Source organism: Nesoenas mayeri (assembly GCF_963082525.1).
Source record: "Nesoenas mayeri genome assembly, chromosome: 18".
Classification (NCBI taxonomy): Eukaryota; Metazoa; Chordata; class Aves; order Columbiformes; family Columbidae; genus Nesoenas; species Nesoenas mayeri.
Genome location: NC_137566.1, coordinates 8,231,326 through 8,256,838, shown reverse-complemented (window position 1 = coordinate 8,256,838; position 25,513 = coordinate 8,231,326). Strand labels below are relative to the sequence as shown.

The following is a 25,513-nucleotide window of genomic DNA, read 5'->3' as shown; positions in this document are numbered from 1 at the left end:
CCTGGATGCACCCACTTTGCTGGCACTGAGACCGCAAGAAAGATTGAGATTCTGTCCACAAAAACCACAGAAGCTCAACTTACAACACTGGAAGAGGAGCTGGGCATGTACAAGCACAGCTGTAGTACCTGAGGTCTTTCAGCTCAAAGGCACCTCAGCAAACCCCACTGTGGGTCACCGACAGCAAAGCTTTTGCCATAAACTACAGTTAGGCAAGATTATTTGGGATTTTTGGTGATTTGGCCCTGTATCCGTGATGCAGAGTGTGAATAGCTGCAAAGGGAAGTCAGGCACAGGGAAATGCAGACTTTGGAAGCCACAGGTGGGCTTGCTTGCTGGCAGCTCAGGAGCAGAAAATGAGATGCATTAAACTTCTTTCTGGTCAATCTTTATTTTACACGTTTGCATCACAGCAGAGAAACCAAGTTACACAGACCATCTTGACTTGTACCCACCTTCCTGCTCTTCAAATACTGTTTTTAATAAAGTTTAAAAAAATACTGAAAAATTGTTTTGTACATCTGAACATGAACTGAGGAATAGGATGTTTATAGGTCACTGAAAACCCTGGAACTGGACCTTGCTGTACACAGGAAAGTATTTTAAGTTCTTTTGGAGGTCATTTACTAAGTGAATTCAAAGCTACATTGTACAAGGTGCCCTAAAGCTGCTTAATGATACAAGAGGATCTAGAATTAATTATTAATAGTTACTAAAGGGAAACTATTTAGCCCCATACTCTGTTTTGACAGAACAGGGACCAGCCCAACACTCCCATATCCAGGTTACAAGACAAAGTGCTTCTGATAATGTGGAGGTTGGGCTCTACTTTATTACACAGGGCAGAACACCGAGTGAAATCCAACGGGGAAATATTTATTACGATTTGTCCTTTCAGGATCCCTGCAGTCAAAACATAAATGGGTTCTTGAGCCAGGCAGCCTACAAGGAGAGACTTTTCTCAGCCGCGTTCTTCCAGTACTGTCACTCTACATATAAGTGAACATCTCAAACCCTGTTGAAGTCACTTGCATGTACATACTGTGTGGGGTTGTTCCAGGATCATTGCAAGAAAATACAAGGGACAAAATATACAGCTTCCCAATATTGCTAAGTAAAAGTGATTAATAAGCCCAAACCAGCATCTTACCCAGCAGTTACAAGAAAAGCCAGATTAATCCAATTTAGAACAAAGTTTCCCAGCAAATCAACCTCTGGGAACACAAAGAAACATCAGTCAAGTGTCTCTGGGCAGCACTGACTCAGTTTTCATGAAACAACCAGGTTACTGAAGTTCCACACGAGGTCACAGGTTCCAGAGAGGGTAAATCCCATTGTGTTTCAGATCTCACCGTACCTTCCATCCCGTGCAGACCGGAGCTCTGTGCTCGTTTTACCAAGGTGAGAAACAGGGAAGTGTTTTGTGATTGACGTAGAGATCATAACACAGCATCAATAGAACACGCTTGCTTTAAAGTAACAACAGTGTGTTAGTTATCACGACAGGTCAAACCGAAGGAGACAAACCAGGTCGAATGAAGGAGGGTTTCCTTCCCTTCAGTACCTGCACTTCAACCCCATTATTTTATTAATAGATACACAGCTTCAGTTCTCAGAGCTCAACAGAACATACAAATAACCAAAACTTGCTTCAAATGCAGCTGGGCAATTTTCAACTAGAAAAACAACAAAACACCCCTCCCTTTCTTGTCAATTCGACTGTCACTGGCCAGACTGCATTTCTCTTCTCCAAGAGGAGCATGGTGTAAGGAAAAAAAGACTTAACACACTAAAAACCTTCCATTGGACTTCAACCAAGTGTGCACACTGGAGTGATTAGGATGTGCCCTTTCGTGGCCAGGAACGTTACAGCCCTTGAGGATATATGGTGGATGCACACTCACGCTAGACAGAGTCCACTTAGCTTAGGAAAATACATCTTCCACATTACTAGCTCCAAGACAAAAATACTGCAATGCAGCAATTCTTTTTTCTACAACATGCTCCCAGGGTATGCCAGCGTGGAAATCCAGACCAGGGCACTCAGCTGGAGAGAAACGCCGAACAATGCACCGCACAGATCACGACACGCTGAGCGAGATGACAACATGAAAGAGCATCTTAATAGGACAGCATGGGGCTCCTGCAACTCCAACTGCTACATTCTGAGCGAGCAGCAGCAACGTTCCGGATGACCCCATTATGTCTCGCTTTCTTTTCGTACGCCTCTTGATGAACCATCAAGGAAAACACTTTCAAGGCTGAAGAATGCAGGGGGCTGGCAGCTGCACTGCAAGGCTTGCCGTGGAAGACAGCGCTGAACGGGACAGCGGGAAGGAGCGTGGCAGCGGCACTCGCACGGCATCAGCAACAGGGATTTATTGGGGCATAACCTGCATTATAACTGAAGGCTGGAACAATCTCATTTTCGTCTGCAGAGGGTGCCGAGTACTCTGCTGCAGCAACATCTGTGGATGCATTTAAAGCATTTATTCTGAATTACACCAGACCTGCTTTTCCAGGAATTCTGTCATTACACCACCGTGTACTCACAGGCTGATTGTTTTAATTACTTGCTTAGTAAAAGGCAGAGACAGGAAAGTAAGGCTGTATCCCAAAACAATCCGTAAGCCACAAGCAGCTCTTCTACCTTCCCCCCCGTGAAAGACAGAGCTTCCTAGCAGACAGACAGCCGGCAGCAGCCGACAGACAAGCACTGCAGTTGTCCCGCCTGGCGAGCTCTAAGCGGCCGCTTTCACCAGCAACAGTCACACACTTGCCAGTCAGGGAGATGCGGGTTCTCAGTGGGAAGGGGAGGCAGCAAGCCCTCCCTCTGATGCTTGTGAGAAGCACAACCACAGCCCCTCTCCATCCTCCACCATCCACTCCATCACACAACCCTGCAAGACAAATTTTTCAATGCTCTGAAGCATTCCACCAGAGAGAGGAGAAATACACTTTGGAAATGGCTGCAGTAAGAACCTTTGATCACTCTGGGTTTTGACACGCACATCCAGATTAATTTTCTTTACTAACGCTTGGGTCTGACTACTTACTGTTGTGCTGCATCAAACGCCAGCTGAAGACTGTTTGCTACCTGACCACTGAAGCTCAGCTCTGACCTTGGAAAAAGCTCTTCTCAAAACACTTCCAAAGTACAGCCATGGCTTTTAATGCCAAGACAAAAAGAAATTGCCCATTTTTTGGCTTTTAACTACTGAGCTACAGACTGGGCAGATAAACCTACACCACACACAACTCTAGCAAAAAAGTGCATATAAAAAAAGAAACCTGAGACTAAGGTGAAAGCACTCACCAACCTGGCAGCTCCACTGATGCTGAGGTACAGAACAGGCAGCTGTTCAGAACCGGCTCAGCCCACGCTGGGATCCCTGCACAGCCCTTCGTGTTTTTGCTTGAAACCCCACACCCATCAAAATTTCACATCTCGTTCACAAAAGGTGTTAACAAGTTGTAATACAGCATCGTGTCTGGATTAATGCTGCTGCTGCACTTGTGTTCCTGATAGCAAATCCTTACCCTTTACATACTTCGGTGCCAACAAACTTCAGGTCTCCAGTGGACTACTCTGAAAAAGTCCACAGTCTGTCTGAGTAGCCCTTTGGATGCAGATAGTGACATTGCCACAGAGACAGAGCAACCGCGCAAAGAGCGAGAGGATGAGTTTTCAGATATTGCATTTAAAGTATGATGAGCTGGAAGGGGCTGTGTTTGTTCATAGTCTGATTTCTCACACCTCAGCTACTTAATAGGCAGAAGACTTCTTCATACAGAAGGTCTAAAAGGCTCACAGATCACCTAACAGACTTTTCAGTGGTGCAGGCTTTCAGTTTCCATGAAAACTGTATAATTGCAAGATAATGACAGCTAAGTCAGACCATCACTGCTGCAATTGCTATGCGGTAACATGGGAGAGGACTCTGTACCCAGAGAAGAGGGTTATTCTTGTGCTTTGTCTGAAGAGAAACCAGTTACAGGTACCAATGCAGGTGGATTCATTTCTACTATTTCCATGATGCACAGAACCAACAATCTGGGCAAACAAGTGACAACCAGAGCAAGTGACGCTGCTCTTCAAACAGCAACTCTTGGTCCATACTGCGCCTTTCTTAAAAGCTCATGCAAAGTGAATGGAATGAAAACAAAGTGAATATACATTGTAGAAAACTGGAAATGGTCCAGTGAAATGAGCAAATCAAAACCTTAACTTGTAGTATGAAAGCCGGAGAAGGACTTTTTACAAAGGCATGTACTGACATAACAAGGAGTAATGGCTTTTAAACCAAAAGAGGGTAGATTTAGAAATTAATACGTTATTCATTGGAGCAGGCTGCCCAGGGAAGTGGTGGAGTCACCATCCCTGGAGGAGTTTAAAAGGCATTTACATGAGGTTCTTAGGGACATGGTTTAGTGCTGGAGTTTCGTTAGGTTACGGCTGGACTCAGTGATGCTGAGGGTCTCTTCCAACTGAAGCAATTCTATGATTCTAACCCCTGTTTGAGACTGAGGAAGAAGTGGTTCAATGTTCCAAAAAAGAACCTCCCTTCTGATCCTAATGAATTAAAAACTCTAGTAGTCCTCTAATCAGTTATGCCCAATACACGTAGTCTCTTCGGTCAAAAAAGCAATTCCGAAGCAAGTTTGTAAAAGCTGCTGGCACATCCGAAGCTCTGTGATGATGCCTGTCCCTGTCACCCTGACAGATGTACTTTGCTCAACAGCACCATATATCAATGGCTCTACAGGAATATGAAGGCTTCAGCAGGTCAGCGAGTTATACTTGATTTATTTTTCTTAAAGCTTATCCTCGTTACATTAGTGAACCATTTCCATCCTCCCCCACATTAACGATCATTTACTATGCCTTATTACTACCACCATGGGCACCGGTGCCTTACTAACAGTACCGGAGTAACACACATAAACCACACATGGCTTCTGTAACATGTCTCTAAAGACTACACTGCGAGTTTGCAGCTAATAGTCAAAACTTCTGTATCACCCTGCATTAAGTGTTCTGGTTCTAATCTTCTCCTTTCCTTATAAAAGTAATTTCAGACTGGAAGCAGCAGTTGCCTGGTTCTGACAGCAATACCGTTTTGCTTAGTTCAGCCCATCTCAAACAGCAGATTCATCGATCCTACACAGCCAGACAAGTACAAGTAGCCATCCAGAGAGGCCAAGTAACTCAGGGTAAGGGTGAACCAGAGATTTATGCTGCAGCACATTTGCTAGACAGACTTCCACTGGAGATTCTGGTACTGTTTATACTGTGCCAGAAAGGAGTGTTTTTAGAAATACCTTAAAATATTTTTTAAGCAGATAAAAGTGCTCTGGGTCACAACTTCAAATTAAATGTTTAAGATAGCATGGCAGACCCCTAAAAAAGGCAAGCAGCCTTACACCTCTTATGTAGTTCTTGTTGGGTGGGTGTGAATCAAGAGCAACTCCATGAATAATGGAGGGTTTAGATCAACGCTTGCTGCACTATGGGCTAGTGCGTTTAATGGACAACAGTCACTTCATTCCTGTAGAGCAATACATTTGGAAACTCGACACATTCAAGTGGATGCCTGCACGGATAAGACAAGACACTTAACTTTCCCCCAATGTGAGTAGTGGCAGAAGTCATCTGATCCAATACCCCATTTAGTCTCTCAAATCACTGCGGTTGCTTCTATGAATTCGTTTTGCAATGTTTTGTTCAAGCCAAAAGGAGAGTTTATAAAAAAAAGAATAAAAGAATACTTACATCTCATCTTCTTTTCCCACCTTCTGACAGACTTTGTAATTCTCAGCATACATGTTACATAAGAAGTGTGTATATATATATGTGTGTGTATTATATAAAATATATACTTTACATACACACTACAGGTCTCTCTTCACATTAGTATTACACATTCTGAAGAACGCAACTGCAAACAATTCAGAATACTTAACTGATCCAGAAAGGGGGGAAAAAAAAGAATAAGCTACCGAAAATCCCTATGAAAGCTTTGTACTCCTTGCAGGTACCAGGAGATCCCATTTTCTTATGATCAGAGGAATAGTTATATTTCTGCACTGCTTTGCTCCCCCTAGTCACACCCCACTCTGCAGTTTCAGTGTTGGGAAGTGCTAGTTGCTCCCTTTCCACTGAGAGTAATATTAATAAATTAAAAAAAGTTTCTCTGAAAGTGCTGCCTTAGTCCAGTCCATCACGCCGTGCTCTCCCACTCGCCCCGCGGCTCTGCTGAACCATTCACCACTTTCTTGACTTTCTTCATGCCCTCCATTACTCCAGAAGTCGTCACCCTGGAAGAGAAGGGAGAAATATTAGAGAACAGAAATTGAGCTGTGACATCCATCTCACCAACGGCCCATGTTTGTCTTCCTGTGCATCTCAAATAACACTCCTCAAATGCCTCTTTATCAAGTCTCAATATTTGGCCTTTCCTATTGCTACTGTTTTGCAAGCCAGGTATTGTCCTGGACATAACACTGATGGGTGGTGGAGGCAAGAACTTTGTAGCCCTCCAAGTCTGGATTTGTCACTGCAATGTGACTATTGAACTTATAAAGCCTCATAATACCATTCAAACATTAGGCAGACTGAACTGCTTATCCAGCCAGAACTGCAGCGCTGCTCTCAGAACCACCTTGACAACCCAACAAGCTCTCCAGCCCAGTAGATTCCTGTCGCTCTACAAAACAGGCCATTCACATGCACAAGACATTTGCTTTGTTCTTTTGCACAATATGATTCTCATTCCAGAGGTATTTCTTTTTCCCCCACAAACATGCTACAAAGGTTATTTTGGATGCTGAAAGTAACATTGCCAATAGCTCAATGCATTCACAAGGGACGCCTGGGAGCACACATAAAACTGCCCTGTTCAAAGATGCTGCTGTTGCTCTTTGTGCTTTCACCTGCTATTTATCACATAAGAATACTTCATCTGATCAGACAAGCTAAAAACATTCACAGTATCACCCAAGAGGAGAAGCAATCTTCAGATCTTCTGATACTGCCCTTAGTTCCACCTTAGATATCAGCCTCTGTTCACGTACTGTAAAAACAATTTACTCCAACTGGTGTGTTCAATGACTCTCTAGAAGCAGCAGCACTGGGATCATCAGTGGTTCCCACACTTTACAGGAGCCCTAGACAAGCTTGTGTTTAAGTGAATAGGGAAAGGGTCAGAAGAGTACATATCAAACAACAACTTTATTCTCTATTGAAATTTTAACAAGGGAGAAAAGTAGGCAGGTTGCTTAAAGGACAAAGATGGCATTAGTAAACGTTTGCCTGGAAGAGATCACATCAAGCTTCACAGCACAGAGAACATGCAGTTCTCATAAATTCCCCCTGCTGACAAAGGTTTTCCCACAGTCACATAGGAAAAAATGTGGGGAAACATGAGCTAGACAAAACCATCACAGTAGATACATAACTAATTGGAAAAGCGTGCATTGAGATGTACTTAATGGTTTCCTGTCAAAAATGAGAGAACATCGAGTGTGGTTCCAGAGAGGTCTGTCCTGTGCTCACTTCTACTCAATATTTTCAGTAATTGCTTGGGTAATGGAAGAGAGAACTTGCTTATTAAATCTGCAGAAGACACTAAGAGCTACATATTTGAGAACAGGACTAGAAAGCAGAAATATTCTGGCAAATTGGAGTAATGGTCTGAAAAATGTGGGACAACGCAGCAAGACAACTACAAAGTTTACTTTTCAGAAATAATAAACTTCATAATTACAGAATAAGGGGCTAAGTATCAATTCCTCAGGAAGGAGCTGAAGATTACAGACTATGAACCAAAAATGAGCCACTAATGTAGCAATGCAACAGCAGACATGGTGGGATGTATAAATAGGTGTTCTGCACAGGCATGACCTCAAAGTTGCCCTAACGCTTGATTCGCAGTGAGTGAGATCCCACCTGGTACAAACCCATTACAAACCAAGATGATGACAAAAGTGACCAGAGGTTATGGCAAAGAGGGAATGATCCGCTTTCATGAAGGGAGAAGGACAAGCAGCAACATACTGAACTTGCAGCCAGGTGGAGTCATTTGTTATCAGAGGGACCATTTACTGCCCACACCCCACAATGACATCAAAGAGCTGGGAGAAATTTTGGGGTGGATTCCTCAACAGCAAACATTAAAGACCATCTGATGAGCACTGTTCTTGTTCCATAACAAGCATACAGTGTAGCTCAAGTCCTCATTTTCTCAGATCGCTCATACACAATGGGCTACTTCTCTCTCTCAAATTCAGTTCAGCCAACATGTTTTAGTGCCCAGTAAAATAAAGGTGTCAGTGCTAAGACCAAGCACACCACAATTCTCTACCCTAGTTCTCCGAGCAGTCGCAGGATCTCAGTTCTGACCTGCAATATGGCACGTAAATGTTTCTCACCTGTATTTTGAATTCCATTTCTAGCCCACAAACTAGTAGTAGCTAAAAATGCAACAAATCCTTCTCACTAACCCACTTCTCACCAGAAAGAACTTTTGTGGCTGTCAAAGGGCACAAAAGGAGTTCCCTGAACACTCCACTGCAAGGTGCTGCAGAAATTTCATAGCTTTGTTTTTAGTTTCCCCACACTGTATCCAAGGAATCAAGAGACAGTTAAACAGTCAGAAGCATTTTTAGCCCTTCACAGTGGTGGACATCAGCTGTCTTTTCTCCTCTTTTTTTTTTGTTTTATAGCCCAACAAGAAACAGCGCGATACCAGCAGCTGCAAACTGGAATGACAACCGATCAGCCATCAAGCAAAACCACTGATCTCTGCATGGGAAAGATGCGTTGGGTCAAGAAAAATCACTTCTACCGGAGAGCATCATGAATCAGTCTGCCATAAAGCACAACCTGAGAGAAAGCAGAGAAAAGCAACCGAGCAGGACGTCAAGTCTCAGCACAGAAGACACAATACAGTGAGAAACTCCAGATCCCAAGGCATAAGCAAAGGTAGGTCAGTGTTACCACAACAGTTCACTGTGTTGAGGCTGTTTGGGGTGTTAAGCAAAAACAAAGTTAAGTCTCCATGCACTCAGTAAGATAGTTCTACTGAACTGAGGGAAAAAAACCCACTGTGTTAATGGCTTTTCCTGCAATGCCTCCTCCAGTGGAAATATCTTAATCCCACATGCATGTATGAACATCAGTCTCTAACAAGATCTGTGGAACACTTTGGTACCTAAGATTAAAATTAAGCTTACTGAGCTAATGAAATAACTTACTGCAACAGTAAAAAGCAAACCAAACCCCTAAACTGCTTCCTTTCTCCCTCACCTCATCTACTGTACCGTTTCTATTTGTGTGTTCATGCCCAGAAATGGCATTAGGACTGACTGGAAGCGTGACAACTCTTTGTGCCGAGCGCAGCTGCACCTCTGCAAACGGAGCACTCGGACCAACCGCCAGCAACTGCCCACGGACTGATAGAACGGGCTCAAGACGTTGCCCAGCACTGAACCCACAGAAAACCGCTTCGATGATGAATGGTTACTGAGCCTACTTGAAGAAGAACAGACTGGTCCTTAGGTCAGGTTTAGTCATACTCCCCACTCCACTACAAGAACTCCTATTAAGTCTGGTTTAACTGAAGAGAAAATCCATTGGAGGATGCTTCCCCGCAAGACAGGCACAGCAGCTGAAAAGACTTGTAATAAGTTACCTCTGGTGTTCCTGATTTATACTTTTGAGAATTACAAGAACTGAGAGAGGGAGGATTTGTACCATATGTTGTTTCAGTCACAGACACCTAGTCTTTGGGTTTTTCTTGAAATTTTGCAGATTTCCACACCGTCCTTAACAATATTTACATTTACTGCCAGACTGAGCTTTGTATAGTTTGCCCTGCATGACAGCAGGCATAAGCTAGAGAGCTGCACTTCAGATGTCCTGGTTTTTTGATGGAGGACAAGGAAGCCTAGAAAACAGGCTTGGTGACCTCATGGTTCTCCCCTCTCTTGGCTCATACAAATGTTGAGTCTACAGGAACCAAAACGCTTCTACAGCAAATGTTTAAGAGCCTGATTTCAACAAAAACTATCTGGGAGAGGAAAACAACCATAAAACCTGGCAATAAGACATGGCAGAACACCACGGAGTTTGAAGTTTGCATGCTTTTCACTTCTGCCATAGCCTCCGAAGACAAGTGGGTATTTATCATACAAAAGACAAAACACACGCATACAGTGGTTAGTCAGGATGCTGTCAGGCACTTAGTCACTTGCTCAAATAAGCCTTGATATTTTCCCCCCACAGAAACAACATTTAATATTTATAAAAGCAAAAATAGGCCCAGCAAGATCAAATCAACAAGAAATTTAATACGCTTTCATTGCAGTGCTTCACCTGTCACAGACTGCACAGACACCACACCTTGCAAATACAGGCAGACTCAAGCTCCCTGCTGCAGCAGGGAAGGGAGAACAAGACACAGATTATTATTCCCTGCCAAGTGCCCACAGGGAATAAAACCGCTGGTGAATCAGATGAGAAAAATGCAAACAAGGCTCAGGGAAGAACCCACAAGGCACAACAATGGAAACTCCCAGGGCAAAGAGCAAAATGCCTCACTAGAAAAGGCTCACCAGGAATTCTGCTCCTCTAGTCTCTAGTAATGACTATTTCACTACGGTGAGATATAAATCACTTAATTATTCACTAAACTTTCTCCAATTTGTTTCTGACAGATTCTCCTAAATTTAGCAGCTTCTCCAATTTACCGAAATCACAACATATGAAAGGTGCCATATTATTAGTCCTAAAAAACCCAAATAAAAATCCATCATGCATGTAACGCAAAGCTGAAACTCACTCTAACAGGCAAAAGGAAAAAAGCTCGTTTCTGTACAACCACAAATCCTGCCACATCTTCCAGTTCTGACTGTTTCAGTTTGGAAGGCACAGTTTCTTACATAAACCATTTAAACACCTTTAAGTGATTGTGATTTTAAGGTCACTGCCCACTAGTTGGATTCTGCTTGTGACAATGACAGATTTTATGGGCCCAGATCAAAAATAACTAAGCACTTGGAAAGATCTTTCTGACTATAGGCATTTCTGAGAAATTAAATCTCCCTGCATGACATTTCAGGCTGGATTCTACCTCAAACCTATTTGTAGCAACTCCCCAATAAGATCCATTTCTTACTGAGCTGTGAGGGCAAACACATTCTGACTCTCTCTGCCCCTGCAATAAGAATTGGAGTGATCATTTGTTTCACCCAAGATCAGGTAGAAGAGATTGGCTAAACTGGAAATAAACTCCTAGGAACAGGCTTCTAAGCCTGTACATGACCTGCAATTATGCATGAAATGTGTAACTATGGAAGAGGTTACGCTAGCTCTGCTCCTACCGAGGCAACAGTCTGCAGCAATTACAGCTGTATTCAACACTTCTAGCATGCTGGATTTCTTAGGGCAGTTTGTTATAAATTCAGAAATGCCACGCATTTTCTAAGCCCTCATAAAACTACTGCAAAGAAAATAACAGGGACTTAGGCTGATCTCCACTTTATAATTTCTCCAGACTACCTCATGTCCTACTGCATTTGTGGTGCCTCCTGCTTTAGGAGTAAGGAATAGAAGAGTATTGGTAAAAATCCACCTCCTCAGCTCAGTGTTACTTAAGATAGATTTCTGCAAAGCTACAGACTGAACTTCAAGGCAGAAGTGACCTTACACCATCTTCATTTACATTCTGTAGACTGGTAGTTCATTTTTGTTGTTACTTCAGTTGCAAGGTCTTTTTTCTTTTAAATATGAAGCATTCATGACAATCTGTAAGGCTCATTTGTGTTTGGCAACGCAGATTAAACACAGAAGCTTTTTTAATAGATATTTCACAGGGCAGAAAGATGCCTGTGGAAAAGCTTTACCAGCTTGTTCCACACTAGTGCAATATCCAGCTCAGGGGCTCCAGTGCATATCACACATCTCTAGTAGTTTAACACACACCAAACAGACACCTCATGTGTAAACATGTGGGCAGATCTTAATCTTTTTCGAAGAGGATTTAGAGAGATTAGGGTAAGCTGTTTTTAAACATTAGTTTTCTCAAATCAGTGAGGAGGTAAAAAATGGGAGGGAGAGGTTCTTACACAGCTTCCATCTCCAAGTCATCCTCATCGTCTTGAGAAAGCTGTAGATAAGGGTTGTCTGACGCTGGACGGAACTTGTACCCGGTGAGGACGAAGAACACGAGTGTGGCCATCTCATCCAGCAGCTGCGAGTGCAAACATAAGGTTGAAGTTCAGTCCTGGGATCCCTTCATGGTCATGAAACACTTCTCCTTATTCATAAGGTTCAGGATTTAATGGCCAAGACGCCTGTGCTGTAGCAGAAATAACAAAGCAGTTCCTGTCCTGCCATCATCAATTCCAGGCTAAAGGCTGTCAAGCCCTTTGTTCTTTCAGCTTTCCCTGTCAGTTTAAACACAGTTAAAGTTCCAACCATCACTCCAGTGCTTTTAAATAACTACAAGACGTGGATTTTAAATGAGGGGAAAAAAAAATATCATCCCTTCATTGTTTGGTATTTTCAACAGTTAATGTATTCCAAAGACTCCCTGCACAGTTACTTGGATTATATGTTAAGAAACCAAGTATTTAAAAGTCACTAGGCAAATAAAGCCTGTAGATGGAAAAGCAAAAGCCTATTTCACTGGCTCCCTGGGGCTTCAATTACACAGGGCAAACCTGATGGTTTATTTTTTCCTCCTTTGTATATTCTTGATTAATTTCCTTCAGACATTTTTAAACTGAAAGACCAAAATCAATAATGCAATTACTTTCAGACATCTCATGTATAATCCAGCAGCCTTGCTGGACAAACATAAAACTAAAAATATATTCCTGCCACCTCAGATATATCAGTGATAAAAATAAAGAGGAGACAGGGTACGGCACCATGCTTTGAGGTTATCTACTACAACATAAGGAACAACCTATGGATTTTTTGGGAGGTGCATTCATATTTAAAGAAGATTAAAGAAATAAAAACGCAACAAGGAATGGATGTATTTTCCTTTGCTGGCAAATACCTGGTACAACCATTTCCACTGGAATGGAACAGCAATCTTTATGAGAATTGCAATGATCCGTGTGAAGTAAATGTAACACACAATCTGGGAAGGAAAAGAAGAGAGCAGAAGTGAGAACAATAGCATCATCCTTATGGAACCTTTTTTTTTTTCCCAGAGAAATAGCACAAGCAATTCCCAGACAACTCATTATGTCAGATTAGTCTTATGCTCCTTGATAAACACAGAAGATATAGGCTGAGGGCTCTACTGCTTGTTGAACATCCAAATGACTCAAGCTATTGCTAACATATTTAAGTTACAGCAGGAAAATGCTTTAAGTATTAGGATTTTGTAGAACTTGAAAAACCAGGATTGTAATTTATTACTCTTAAGAATCTGAAATAAGGCTGTTGAAAATCATTAAGAAGCCTCTCTCTTGGGAGGTGTGCTCATGGCTCCCACTAACTTAATCACAAACTGTGCACATGCATCTCAAGGCAGCATTTGGTCCCAAGTTTAATTTTTAGCAAGATTACAGTATGTTATTTAAGCCCATCAGTTCAACTGGCAGCTCAAGCTGTCTCCAGAGGAAATTAGTAAGTGTTACAAATAGCTGGAATCCATTTAAAGATAGACAGAAGGATGCAGCCACTAGGAAAAGGAGGGAAGCTGCTTTGAGGATCGTAACCCAGTTGACCAAGATGCCAAAGCACAGCACCACCACAGACCTAGGAAGATCTTCACCACATCCACCAGCCCTAGTAGCTTCCACCAAGTAATCCAAAGGGCTTGAAGAGCTTTTAAGTGCTCTGTATGCGTTTGTACAGTTTTCTTTACTTACCATCACATAGTAATGTCTGAAAAGCTTCAGCTTTGCTAGGTTAATGGCAGCTATCAAGAGAAGACAGAAGTCCATCAGAAAATTAGTTAAAATGAGAGTTTCTTTTGATGCTTGTCTATAAGGTAGGCAAATAGTCAAAACCAGGATTTGGGTATTCCCAGGCCAGAAGGTTTGTCCTTCAGCCCGTTGGGCACTCTGAGGAGTGCCAGTTTGGCTCATCTACAATTCAGTAGACATTCAGTGACACTACCTTTACATTCAATTTTATATGCACACCCTGCACTATAGAACCTTCTTCTAATGCTTATCTATATACAGCCAACTACATACTGTCACCTCCTGCCAGAAGGGCCACACGCCACTTGACATTGTCTCCTAGAAAATTCATGTCTTTTCTAGAGTTCTTCCTGACCCGCTCTGTGCCTTCAGCTGACCTGAGCGACTTGGACGCAAATCACAGCTCTGGGAATCTCTGCATCTTATTGAACTGCATCAGGAGTATTTTAGTGTCTACGCAGTATCCTCTGCCACTTGTAGCTCAGTTGTAACTTACAAGCAAAATGTTAAGTCATAGTAAATATGTAAGCCAAGGCCCTGGGCTAACCTGCATTTATCGGACAGATTCCATCAGCTCCTGAGGAACACAGCAGATACTCATGTGAACGAGCAGAGGTCAATAACAGATGGAATAGCTGTCAACTCTGGTTTGAGAGTCAGGTTTTACAGGTGCAGCAGGATTACAAATACAGACTCCTGGTGCTTTTGTGACAACAGGAAAGGCAGAGTCCAAGATATGTTGACAGCATACAGAGGTACAACTTAGAGCCATGAACACAAGCTGCCAGTTAGAAAAGTACTGCCACATGTATTCCCCCACACATATTCCCTCCAAGCCCTTCCTACAGTTTTTGATCACACACAGAAATGCAACACATCGTGCTTAAGTTCACCTGTGCTCCCCCACAGAAATCATCCACTGCAAAAAGCAGATAATAAAAGGCTGCATGTGTTTGTGTAAGATTTTCTAGGTTCACAACAATGCAGAATAGGAGGCCTAATAGCTTTAAAAAAACAAAAGCTTTGCTTCCTGAGACAAAACCCAAAGGTTTCCTCATGGAAAGGTGTCAAATGCACCACTCAAACTGTTCTAGGTTCTCACTACATAGGCTACAATAGAAGACAAAACATTTTGTTATAAACCTGCTTTGTATAATCTAGAGATCAAGAGGTACTTTCCAAAACTTACCTTTAGTGTTCCAGAAGAACTGTTGAAAGCTACAGACACCCTGAGACAGATACAAACCCTCCTCCAACAGACATACTGTAACAGCAGCCAACTTAAAACACAAGGCATAAACTGACACGTAGATAAAATTAAGATGAAAGGAGTTTTGATTTAGTGCTGGCTGGTGGCTTCCACATATTTCCAAATGGTGTGTTTAACTTCTGACAGAGCACAGGGCATGTCAGTAAGAGAACGCTGAGCCAGAGCTCAAGAGGAAAGAAGCAAACCTTATTTGTGAAGGAACGCCAAGTTTGTTTCCAGGCAGCTAAAGCCTGTACTGTGCACCACTCATGCAAACACCCATTAGACGGGGCTGGCTCTGGGCGGGACTGTGCTCCTGGGGTAACCTGGCAGCACAGCGTGTCAGAGGAACACCAACTCTCAGTTTTGGGAGGATGTTCCCTTCATGAAACACTGAACATGCAATAGCATCTACTTCACAATATAAGAGTTCTGGACTCTGGAAAGCAGTCTCCAAGCTCTAGACTCGCATCTGTGGAGTACCAGCAGTGAGCACTCCACCAGAAAACAGACAGCAAGACTTGGAACTGCTAGAACTTGACTAAATCCTTGATAGCTAAATCAGCCCCAAGACATTGGTTTAGCTACTTCTGCCTCATTTCTGTCCCTCACAAAAGCTAGTTTCCCACATTTAAATAGCAAAAACTTCGTTTTTCATGGGTCTAGTGCTTTATCAGATAACCTAATGTTAAAAGCTTTTAAGACAGTTGGAGAAAGATTAAACCATGTAAATAAGCAGGATAGACTCATTGAATCATGAAGCAAAGAAGCAATATTGTCCTATTTAAGAAGAGCTACATTAAGTGTGACCATGAGGATCTTGTGATTAACCACATACCGGTTTGCGCACAGAAGGCTCTATTTTGAATTCAACGCATTCATCTTCAAGAGCTGCCACCAACTGGTGCAATGACAGGCCACGAGAACTGCCAGGCTGTGTAGTGAAGGGAACACCAACTCAACAGCTGTGATTCAAACTGCCAGTTCATCAACGCTTTGCAGTCAACAACTGAGAGAGCTAGGGAATCATTGCTGTTGGATCCATGCAGTACATAAGAGGAGAGTGAAGTCAAAAATCTGGCTGCCACCTCAAGTGTCACAAAGCCACCTCTCCCAAGTGGCAGAGCCCAGCTCAAGACCTCACCTACTCATTGCAATAGTCAATACCAAGGAGCTGTAGGTTGGTATATCCAGATATCTAGAATAGCTGAGCATGGGAAAGAAACAAAGACAACCACCACCAAGTAGAAACACTGAAGAGCCACCTCTGGTAGCTGGTTTGCTTATTTATCCCAGCTAGGTGCTCTCCTCTAGCTGCCTCAGCTTCAGGAATACTGCCCTCCACTACCAGATACTGAAGTCCATATTAATGCACATCTACAAAATTCTGCCAGTCTTTTTTAAACAGCTCAAAGTTACAGCACACACTGTTCAGGAGAAAGTCTAAAATCATCATTGCTTGGCATCAGCAGCCTGTGAATTGCTTTTTCACAGGCTGAATGTGCTCCAAGCAGTAACGCTTGAGCCTTGCTATGCTGGACACTTTAAGACTTTGATTCAGCTCAGCCTGGCAGTCCAGACACTGACAGCAACACTTGCGAGGAGAAAGGCCAGGCCAGCAGCTGTCACTTACAACTTGAATCACTCGCAGCCTCAACCTGTAAAGCTGTGATAACACAGCAGCAATCACAGCATGCAGTAAAGGTTGGGTAAATTTATGTTTCAAGTATGATAAACATTCTCCAAGGAAAAGAACTGCAGAGAAGGTAAAAAAACCCAAACAGTAGAGACTTTCTACCAAAGGTTTTACAAATGAATTCATACTTGTGTTCCACCTCTTTTCTAGAGTAATTAAAAAGATAAAAGCCATCCTCCAATAAAGGTTTATAACATTTATACCTTGCTTCCCTTGGTTTCCTCTCTATCACCATTTACTTGCACAGCTTGTGCCTGCAATAGCCTGATCTGCATCAATCAAAACAGAGCATGCTGCAGAATTTTGATAATCAATCTCTTTTACACATTGCCCCTGTGCTAATTTCAAGTGCTGAGACAGCCTATAAAATGGGGTAAAATAAAAAGTCAGACCATCCACTGTAGCCTCACACACCAGACAATAGCTTTTTGCTGAATAAATCTGACCTTTTCAGAATATGTATGTAATAACAATCAGAGGACTGCAGCCGAGGCATCGAGAGCTCAAGTCCAACTAATACAGTATGCAAGGGCAAACCATAATGCATCTTGAGCGAATGTGCTAAAGTACATCTAAGAATATTTCTCCAATGCTTTGCATGCTATACTATCTCTGGTGCATTTGAGATCTAATCTGTGTCATTCCAAAACAGTAAATGGAAGTCTTCTATTCCCGCTCCTGCCCCAAGAATGGAGGCACACGTGTAGGTCTAGACCTCAAAAAGCAAGTCCAGGGGTAACTCTGAGGAGTATTGGCCCTATAATCTCTACAGCACTCTGCTTAAAAGCATTCCTACTCCAGAAAGAAAAGGTCAAGGAAACAGATAGAGCAACTCTCAGTGTCACGCTTGAGAAGGCAGCACAGACCAGTTAATCTTGAATATTCGGAAACACATTAGACATTTGGCACAAAAGTTCCCCAGCAGGGCCAGAAAATATCCAAAGTACAGGATAAGTAATATATCTCCAACATGTAACTGCGACACCACCCCTGGATCGCTATCTAGGGTGCCTGCAAGTGGTGCACTGGAACATAAACCTATTTCATTTCTCAACTTGCATTTCTCAGCTCTGCAGTGCTATCCATGGAGGCCTCAACACAAAGCCCTAAGCTTTATCTCCAGGTTTAAGATGTCTGTGTACTGCCTAGAGCACATTTACCCTGTGCCACCCCCTCCTCCTTGCTGGGTCACTGTGGGGCTGCTTCAGCATGGGTCTGCATGAAGCCGTTGCCTTCAGCATGGCAGGACCAGGCTCTTTGTTCACAGCATTTTCATGGCACAGAAGCAGGAAGACACTGAACACAAGGAATGTCACCCAGGAGCCACACACTGCAATGTATTTCCCGTAATTCTGCTGCAAACTATGACACGCTGCAGTGCTTCAGGGAAATAGCCAAGCGTTCGTGATCAGACTGTGCCGAGTTTCACGTCTCATCACACACGCAGAGGTACAAGCAGAACAAGAACTGCAGCGGTGTTTCCAGCCCTCCATTCCTCCCTCAAACAGAGGACATGATACACAAGAGTGGGTTATGAGACTTCAGAGGTCCAGTGACCAGGAACTTTGAGTTTCAAACAAAAATAAGCAAGTTCAGTACAACATTCTCCCTCTCTTCCTTTTCTCATAGAATCATTTTGGTTGGGATTGACCCTCAAGACCATACAGTCCAACTATTAACCTAACACTGTCACCTAACCATGTTCTTAAGAACCTCTTCTAAGCGTCTTATAAGGACTTCTCATGATGCCTGTAAGTTGTAGTTGAGCAGCTTTACAGCCCCAAAAATTCTAGCTCAGCTTGCAAGGCTGATTTCCTTAAATCTGCAAGCAAGACATTTGTAATAGAGATCTGGAAATGGACAGAGAGCACACTGCCAGCCAAAAGAACAGTGACAGCCCAGAGCTGCAGCAAGGCACTTCCTTAAGTCTGAAGGTGGTAACTTTAAAAGGTGAAGAAAAAAGCTCCTAAAAATGGGATGTTTACAGCCACTGCTGTGCAAGATAAGAAGCCCATATAGGTCAGATATTTTGCTTTAAAGACCACCTTTGAGGGGGGGAAAAAAGCAAACAACCAGGCAGCTCAAACTCTGCTGTATCCCTGTGCCGTGCCTACTGTTCACTAGCAACCCACAGCATATGTGTGTCTAAAGGGCTCCCTGGATAATTATGGCTTTAGACCCATTCCTTTAGCTTTCCCACTTTAGAAAGTCATCTTAAAAAAGAATGACATTTATATGACTATTAGCTAGTGACTCCATTGCTACCTATAACAAGCCTTTTTTGTAAATGTACATTTCTAACACAAAGGCCTGTGGCAATCGTGACTGTAACACACTAAAAGCCCAATCATCCGACCAGCCTTCTGCTTCATTTCTAGTCTAGTCACACTGCAGTCATGGCTGCACTTGACCCGAGGGATTGCTGTCTAATAAATAGGTTGTGAAGTAGCTGGAAGAGGACGAGACAGAGTCAGGAAACACCACCATGATACTGAGCTGTGAAGTCCTGGAGTCGTTTTAGAAGACAAAAGGAAACAAAAAATAACCTCGCCAGCAAGGAGGTCACCAGACGACTCAGCACCACAAAAAACAGTTATTGAATTTATAGTATAAAATTCCCCAAGACACTCTACAAGTTAATGAAATCTGTGTGAGGGAAAGCAGCCTTTGTGGTAATACCAGACGATAAATCTCAGCAAGGAACAGGCAGTCCAGCTAGAACCATCTGAGCAAGATTCAGTCACTAACCACAGGACAGGCAGCACAGCAGTTAAACTGCATGAGAGGATCCAGCAGGTTTTACCACTTCAGGAGAAAACTATTTTCAACAGTGAAAAAAAAAAACCCAAAACACCACAACTAATCACAAAAAATCAAAATGCACAATCACACTGGTGATTTTAGAGTCCACACTGGTCCTATTTTTCTCATGAGCGGCTAAGAAACTGAGCAGCACCTCTGCAGGACTGGGTCTCCAAGGGAAGTCTACAGAGTTAAGAACATGTGGTTCTAGTCAAGGCTATTAATAGATAAGCCTACCAAATGATTTAATGATTTTACTTTGCTACAGTACAACCAAATCACTCTTGCTTTTCTCAATCAGGCACATTAGCAGCATGACATCACTAGGTAATGTTCTGCTTCTGGCATCGTGTTACCATTCACGTGCTCCCCAGGGGTTCCTATCAACAGCCTCTATGTAAACACTTTGTCCACGTTGTATTTCACAAGCAAGTCCCAGCACTGTGCCTGTGCTGGCCACAATTTGGTGCCTATGTTTTGCCTGAATTTCTTTTCCTTAGCTTCTTTATCAGTGCAGCATAATGCAGTTGCTCAGTCCCTCTCAACACACAATTATTGAACTTGCAGGACCTGTACAAAGTGTGGTAATATCAGTAGGCGGCCCAAGAGCAACATGAATGACAACGAGTACCATTACCCGTGCAGAACAAAACAAAACAGAAGACTAAGCACAGCCCTGTTATCACTGACTAGCTATCAAGACACAACCAGCTCTTCTCAGATCACCATTTTCTTTTACCTCCATTACACACCACAACACATCCTTCAGAACTGCTTGGTTTTCCTTTGATCTGGATTCCACCCATCACAACGAACACTGGGCACCTGCACAGTCAGACTCTCTGCTGAACATCTTGATGTTGGTTGGTCACCTTACTTTTATTCCCCTTCACCCAGTATGTTATGAAGCTAAGCAAACTCCATAGCACCATCTTGTGATAAGAACCATCAAGTGCAAAGCAGACATGGGGTGATCACCTGAGACCTCACAGATGCAGAGGGTTTGTTTCTCAGTTATGAGCAGCAGCTGCCAAGTACTCAGATTTAGAATATTCACAGGCTCCATGGCCAGCCAGCAATTCTCCCCTCGTCACAGGAAAACTGACCTGTACTTGCAGCCATACATGGTGGCTTCAGCTAAGAATCAGGTCTTATATATGTTCAAAAGAGGGAGACTGCTTCAAGGAATGTCTAAATTTTAGACTTTGTAAAAGCATAAACACTTCAGAACATATGCTCAATGGACAAGGTAAAACAAATTAATTAGTGAATGTCACTGAACTTACATGAACAAAACAATGAGAAATCCACCAATAACATTCATGTTCCATTATCAAGACTAACCTCTTTTACACTGGTTTCTATTAGAAATTAATATTTTCCCCCTTTGGGTTTGGGGTGGGGTTTGTGTGTGTGTATGGCAGTTGGTTGGTTTCTTGAACAACTTTGAATCTCAAGAAAAAAGCTGAGCTTACCTTAATTATTGTTTCAGTTTAATGGATGGCAAGAAAAGACCTAATCTGCAGTCTGTGCAGAGCCAAGTTCAGTGCCCAGCCTCACACTTCACCTACCAGACTACAGGCCATCTGAGATGTGTCTCAGGGGAAGCCAGGAAAAGGCTGGAAGAAATAACCAGACCTAGAAGACTGTCTCCGGAAAGAAGAGACAAGAGTTAAGGGATAAGACTGGGATGAAAGGATGTTGGCAACAAAGGACATTCTACAAATAAAGCTTTCAAGAAGAGTCTGCCATCAAATGACAGAACACTGAAATGGCTGCTGGCTTCCGAGGAAGCCAGTGCTGTGCTCCCTGGCTTGGATCTGCAGCCAACTGAGGAACTAATTCAGAAGAAGCGAGCGGATAAGGCAGGAAAAGCACACGCTACAGAAGCCGCATTTGGGCTGGATTTCCATCCATCATCTCATTTTCACTGCTACGTTAAACATAACATGGCTTTACACAAGCAGACCTTTAAGCCGCTGTACAAACACCGACAAGTGAAGACCTGTGCTACACCAAATGCCAATTTATGTTTTGTTTTATAATGAGGTTTGCTTCCCTCTGTTCTAGCAGGAACAGATTTCTGTTGAAATTGAAATAAGGGGCTCTATTTTGACCAGCAATTCTGGAATTCATTTCTAGTTCTGCTTCTGAACACCTGAGTCTGAGAAAATAAGGCAAATCTGTCAAGATTATTTGCTCCATGTGACATCTGGCTGGAGCACAGAGCTGTGCAAGTACCAGAGAATAAGTCCCACGTAGGAGTCCTGATAGCAAAGCAACACATGAAAAAGGTAATTTCCCAAAAGTTATTCCCACTAAGCTACTGAGGGAGAGCAGCAGTGTGACAATAACATAGCGCAGATTTAAAGTTTTGGTTTTTATATTTTAATTCAGCACCATGTGTTTGAAATTCTGGCATTATCTTATGGCATGCAACATAAAACAATAAAATTACAGATTACTTGCCTTTCCCATCTGTTGCTGAAGCCTCCTGTAAATGTCTTATTGACCTGAAAAATAAAAATAAGACAAGTAGATTAGCTATAATTTTTGCACTCTCTTTTCACTGCAGCCCTCTAGAACTCTAACAAGTTTTTTAGCTCTTTATGGCTGTGCTATGCTCATAATTAACTGTGCTTAGTGTGCTTGGCACTGCACATATTTCACCCTGATCTCTCTGGCTCAGGCAGTTACTTCAAGTATCTGTATCTCCTTGTGATTAAGAAAGCCAATTGCTAAAGCCTACTTCAGCCTACAGAAAGCTTTGTGGGAGGGAGGGAGCAGAGTGCAAAACTGGAGCATTTTCCAGAATAATGTTTTCCACTTGTACAATTAAGCTGAGCTACTATTCAGAGTACTGCCAAGCATTTGGCATCTTACTGCTCTTTTAAGCTCTTTTCATTTAAGTAGTTGATTACAGCTTACATGACTACATAGGCAAGTTATGTAAGAGAAAATACCCTGCAGGAATGTAAATTCAAGGGCCAAGCCTTAGTCACCTCACTCCCATGAGTCATCCCACCAGCTGCAGTGACACCATCCAGATGAAAAAGGGGCAGGATTTTATGCCCTGGGCTTCACTGCCCATGGTACATGACAATGCAGGAGATTCCAGCACTAAGTAGTAAGAGCTGTAACTGTAAAAGTCACCTTTATCACGGGAAACCAGTCTCTTCAAAGTTAATATTCCTGCAGTTTTATTTGTCGCACCCAAACGTCCCTAAACCTCTGAAGAGCTGCAGTGTTTTGACAGGGTTAGGGAAAGGGACAAGTGGGTAACGCACATTTCTTGGAAGGCATTTCCCAGCCTTGGCAGAAGGCCACTAAGACACTGAGGACAAGTGGGGAGGTAAAAACAGCTGGAAGCCACCCTCACCAGCCACACTGAAGCTCACTCCCATCTACTGAGTGTCTTTACACACACATATATACATATGCATTAAGAAAAAGTTCTCTGAAACACGAGAGTTACACATTCTAGAGCCATGACATGTTTAGTAGACAGACATTCACTCTGTTTCAGGAAAAAAAATACTGGGGATGCTGGAGAAAAATAAGAATATTCTGTGTTTACTAACCAAGGAGCCAGAAGCTCCTTCATATCATACTTTAAATCCAGCTGTTTATCCAATTAAGACCAAAATGAATTTAGAAGGCAAATGTTCTGACAAACTGGCACGAAGCAACAAGAGTGTTTGTCTGAATTATCTGTGTTTTGGTTGAGTTTTATATAACCAACATTATTCCTTGCCAAGTAGAGTGGAAGGAAGGGCAGGGAAATGCTCCCTGTGGGATTATTTCTTCTAAACAGTCAAATAAAAAAAACCCAGCTACTCTGCTTGAAGGCAGCGCTGATCTTAGACAGCACTGTTGGTTTAGAATTTAGGAGCCTCATTTCCAACCTCAGCCAGTAAAGCAAAACCCCATTTCCCAATGTAACAATCAGCACTTCTGCTAAATGTCAAGTTTCGAAATCACTTATAGCCTGCACTGTGCTGGCCACGTGTAAATCAACACCCACTTCACCTTATGCCCACATTAATACCCCCAAAACAAGTATCTTCCACAACACAAGACTGAAATGTTAGGACTGATATTGCTTAAAAAAAGGTAACAAAAGACTTGACCCCCAAAGGAGTGACATTTCCTTGCTCTGGCAGTACCTTTAGCTCTAACCAACACTCAATACCCCTCAGTTCAGAAACAGCTGGAGCCACCAGGGCTCAGAAACCACCCAACACACAGTGACTCACCATACCACTGGAAATAGAATGGCTCCACAACACAGCAAGTCTACCAGGAAGAGAATTTCTTTCCACAGTCCATATTCAGTTGTCCCCTCTTCTGTTGACTCTATAATAATGTACGCCACATTCGCCAGTACCTACAGAACAAGACATGCTTCATGGTTTCAGCAGCTTTCCAAGGAGACACTAGACAGGGGCTGCCAATTCAGCAAAAGCTGCCCCACAGCTGCAGAAAGAGCCCATTCAGTAACATCAATAATTCTCCTGCAGCTCTGTGTCAAGAAAGTCACATGTTTTGCAGCATCTTCACAGGATTTACAGAAATAAACCTGATTGGAACATATTTCTGCTGACATTCAGAAAGTACTTCCTTTTGTTACATACTGTGCAAAATCTACTATAACAGTAGATATAAAAAGAGCAAAATCTATTCATTAAATACAGAAGCAGGACTGTATGTATGCACATAGAGCAAACAGTTTAAACATATCATTCTAAATAAAGTAAATAATTCAAGCTGGTCATTGACTAGGTTTTGTACTCCACACCAGAGCTCTATAAGAGCCTCGAACACTAATGATATACTTCTGGTTTTGCAGCTGGGTAAGGGATTTAATCTGGAAAGGCAGAAAAGTTGTTCTATCTACAAACAGAAATGCTGCCCTCCTGTTTACATCAGTTCCCCGAGTAGTAAACAAGCACTGGTAACTTTCAACACACTGGGAAAGTTTTCCTCAGACCCAACAGACCGGGAAGTCTCAGTTTTCTCCTTTTTTAATATTAAGTCTATTCAGCAAGCATTTCAGAAGCAACAACTTCCACTTAATTTCACTGCTTTGTAGTTTAGTGCTATTTTGCCATCCAAGTTTTGCCACAGCATGAATATAGCTACCTTACAGCTAGTTGTTCATTTGCTGACACTATTTGATCCACTATCTCATACTCAATATACCAGGAGAAAAAAAAAAATGGGGAAAATTAAAGAAGTAACTTCTGGCCCAGGAAATTCCAGCTCAACTTCAATTGTAACCAATATGCTTATACAAGCCATAGCTATGCAGTATTTCACAAAGGATTCACAGCCTTTTACAGTTTCCACAGGCAGCTCTCCCACAAGATCGCGAGTACTGATGCCACTCGGTCCTCACCTGAAGTGGGATGACAATCATGAAAATCTTTTTGTCTTTGTCTGACAGGATGTGTTTAATGAAAGCCCAGCCTGTGCCAATAAGGGCAATAGTGATGAACAGAAGAGCACCTTTCAGTCTGAAAGAGAAACAGACACAGCAATGAGAGGCTTTATTTTATCACATTCCCTCCTCTGCCCAGTTCTTTCGTACAGTAGTAAAGCCACAAACCCAAACACATGCCTTGCTATTCATAATTTTGGCAAGTGCTTATCCTGCCACAGTGAAGCAGATGTACTTGCTTACAATTGTGTATCACATAGTAATACTACACTTCATTCACAACTGTCAATATGTGCAATCTTTTCCTGGGGGAGTCATCCATTCACCATTGTGAACAGGAGAAAACACTGGCAGCTGTACCCTCTTACCATTCACACCA

General features: G+C 42.6%; 1 protein-coding gene across 4 annotated transcripts in view; it reads right to left on the bottom strand.

Moving 5' to 3' along the window:
* Positions 1–372: 372 nt before the first annotated feature.
* GPR107 (G protein-coupled receptor 107) overlaps positions 373–25,513 on the bottom strand; it is a gene marked incomplete at both ends in the record, with an annotated part of 36,591 nt that continues 11,450 nt past the window's right edge. The window contains 7 exons of one of the 4 annotated variants that reach the window (XM_080355820.1): positions 373–6,318; positions 12,127–12,251; positions 13,068–13,151; positions 13,891–13,940; positions 22,164–22,207; positions 23,951–24,081; positions 25,093–25,210. In XM_080355820.1, coding sequence (XP_080211946.1) covers positions 6,222–6,318; positions 12,127–12,251; positions 13,068–13,151; positions 13,891–13,940; positions 22,164–22,207; positions 23,951–24,081; positions 25,093–25,210 — 649 coding nt within the window. Of the gene's footprint in view, positions 6,319–12,122; positions 12,252–12,282; positions 12,360–13,067; positions 13,152–13,890; positions 13,941–22,163; positions 22,208–23,950; positions 24,082–25,092; positions 25,211–25,513 lie in introns of those variants that run through there. The other 3 variants (XM_080355818.1, XR_013923001.1, XM_080355819.1) reach the window with 3 other exon arrangements.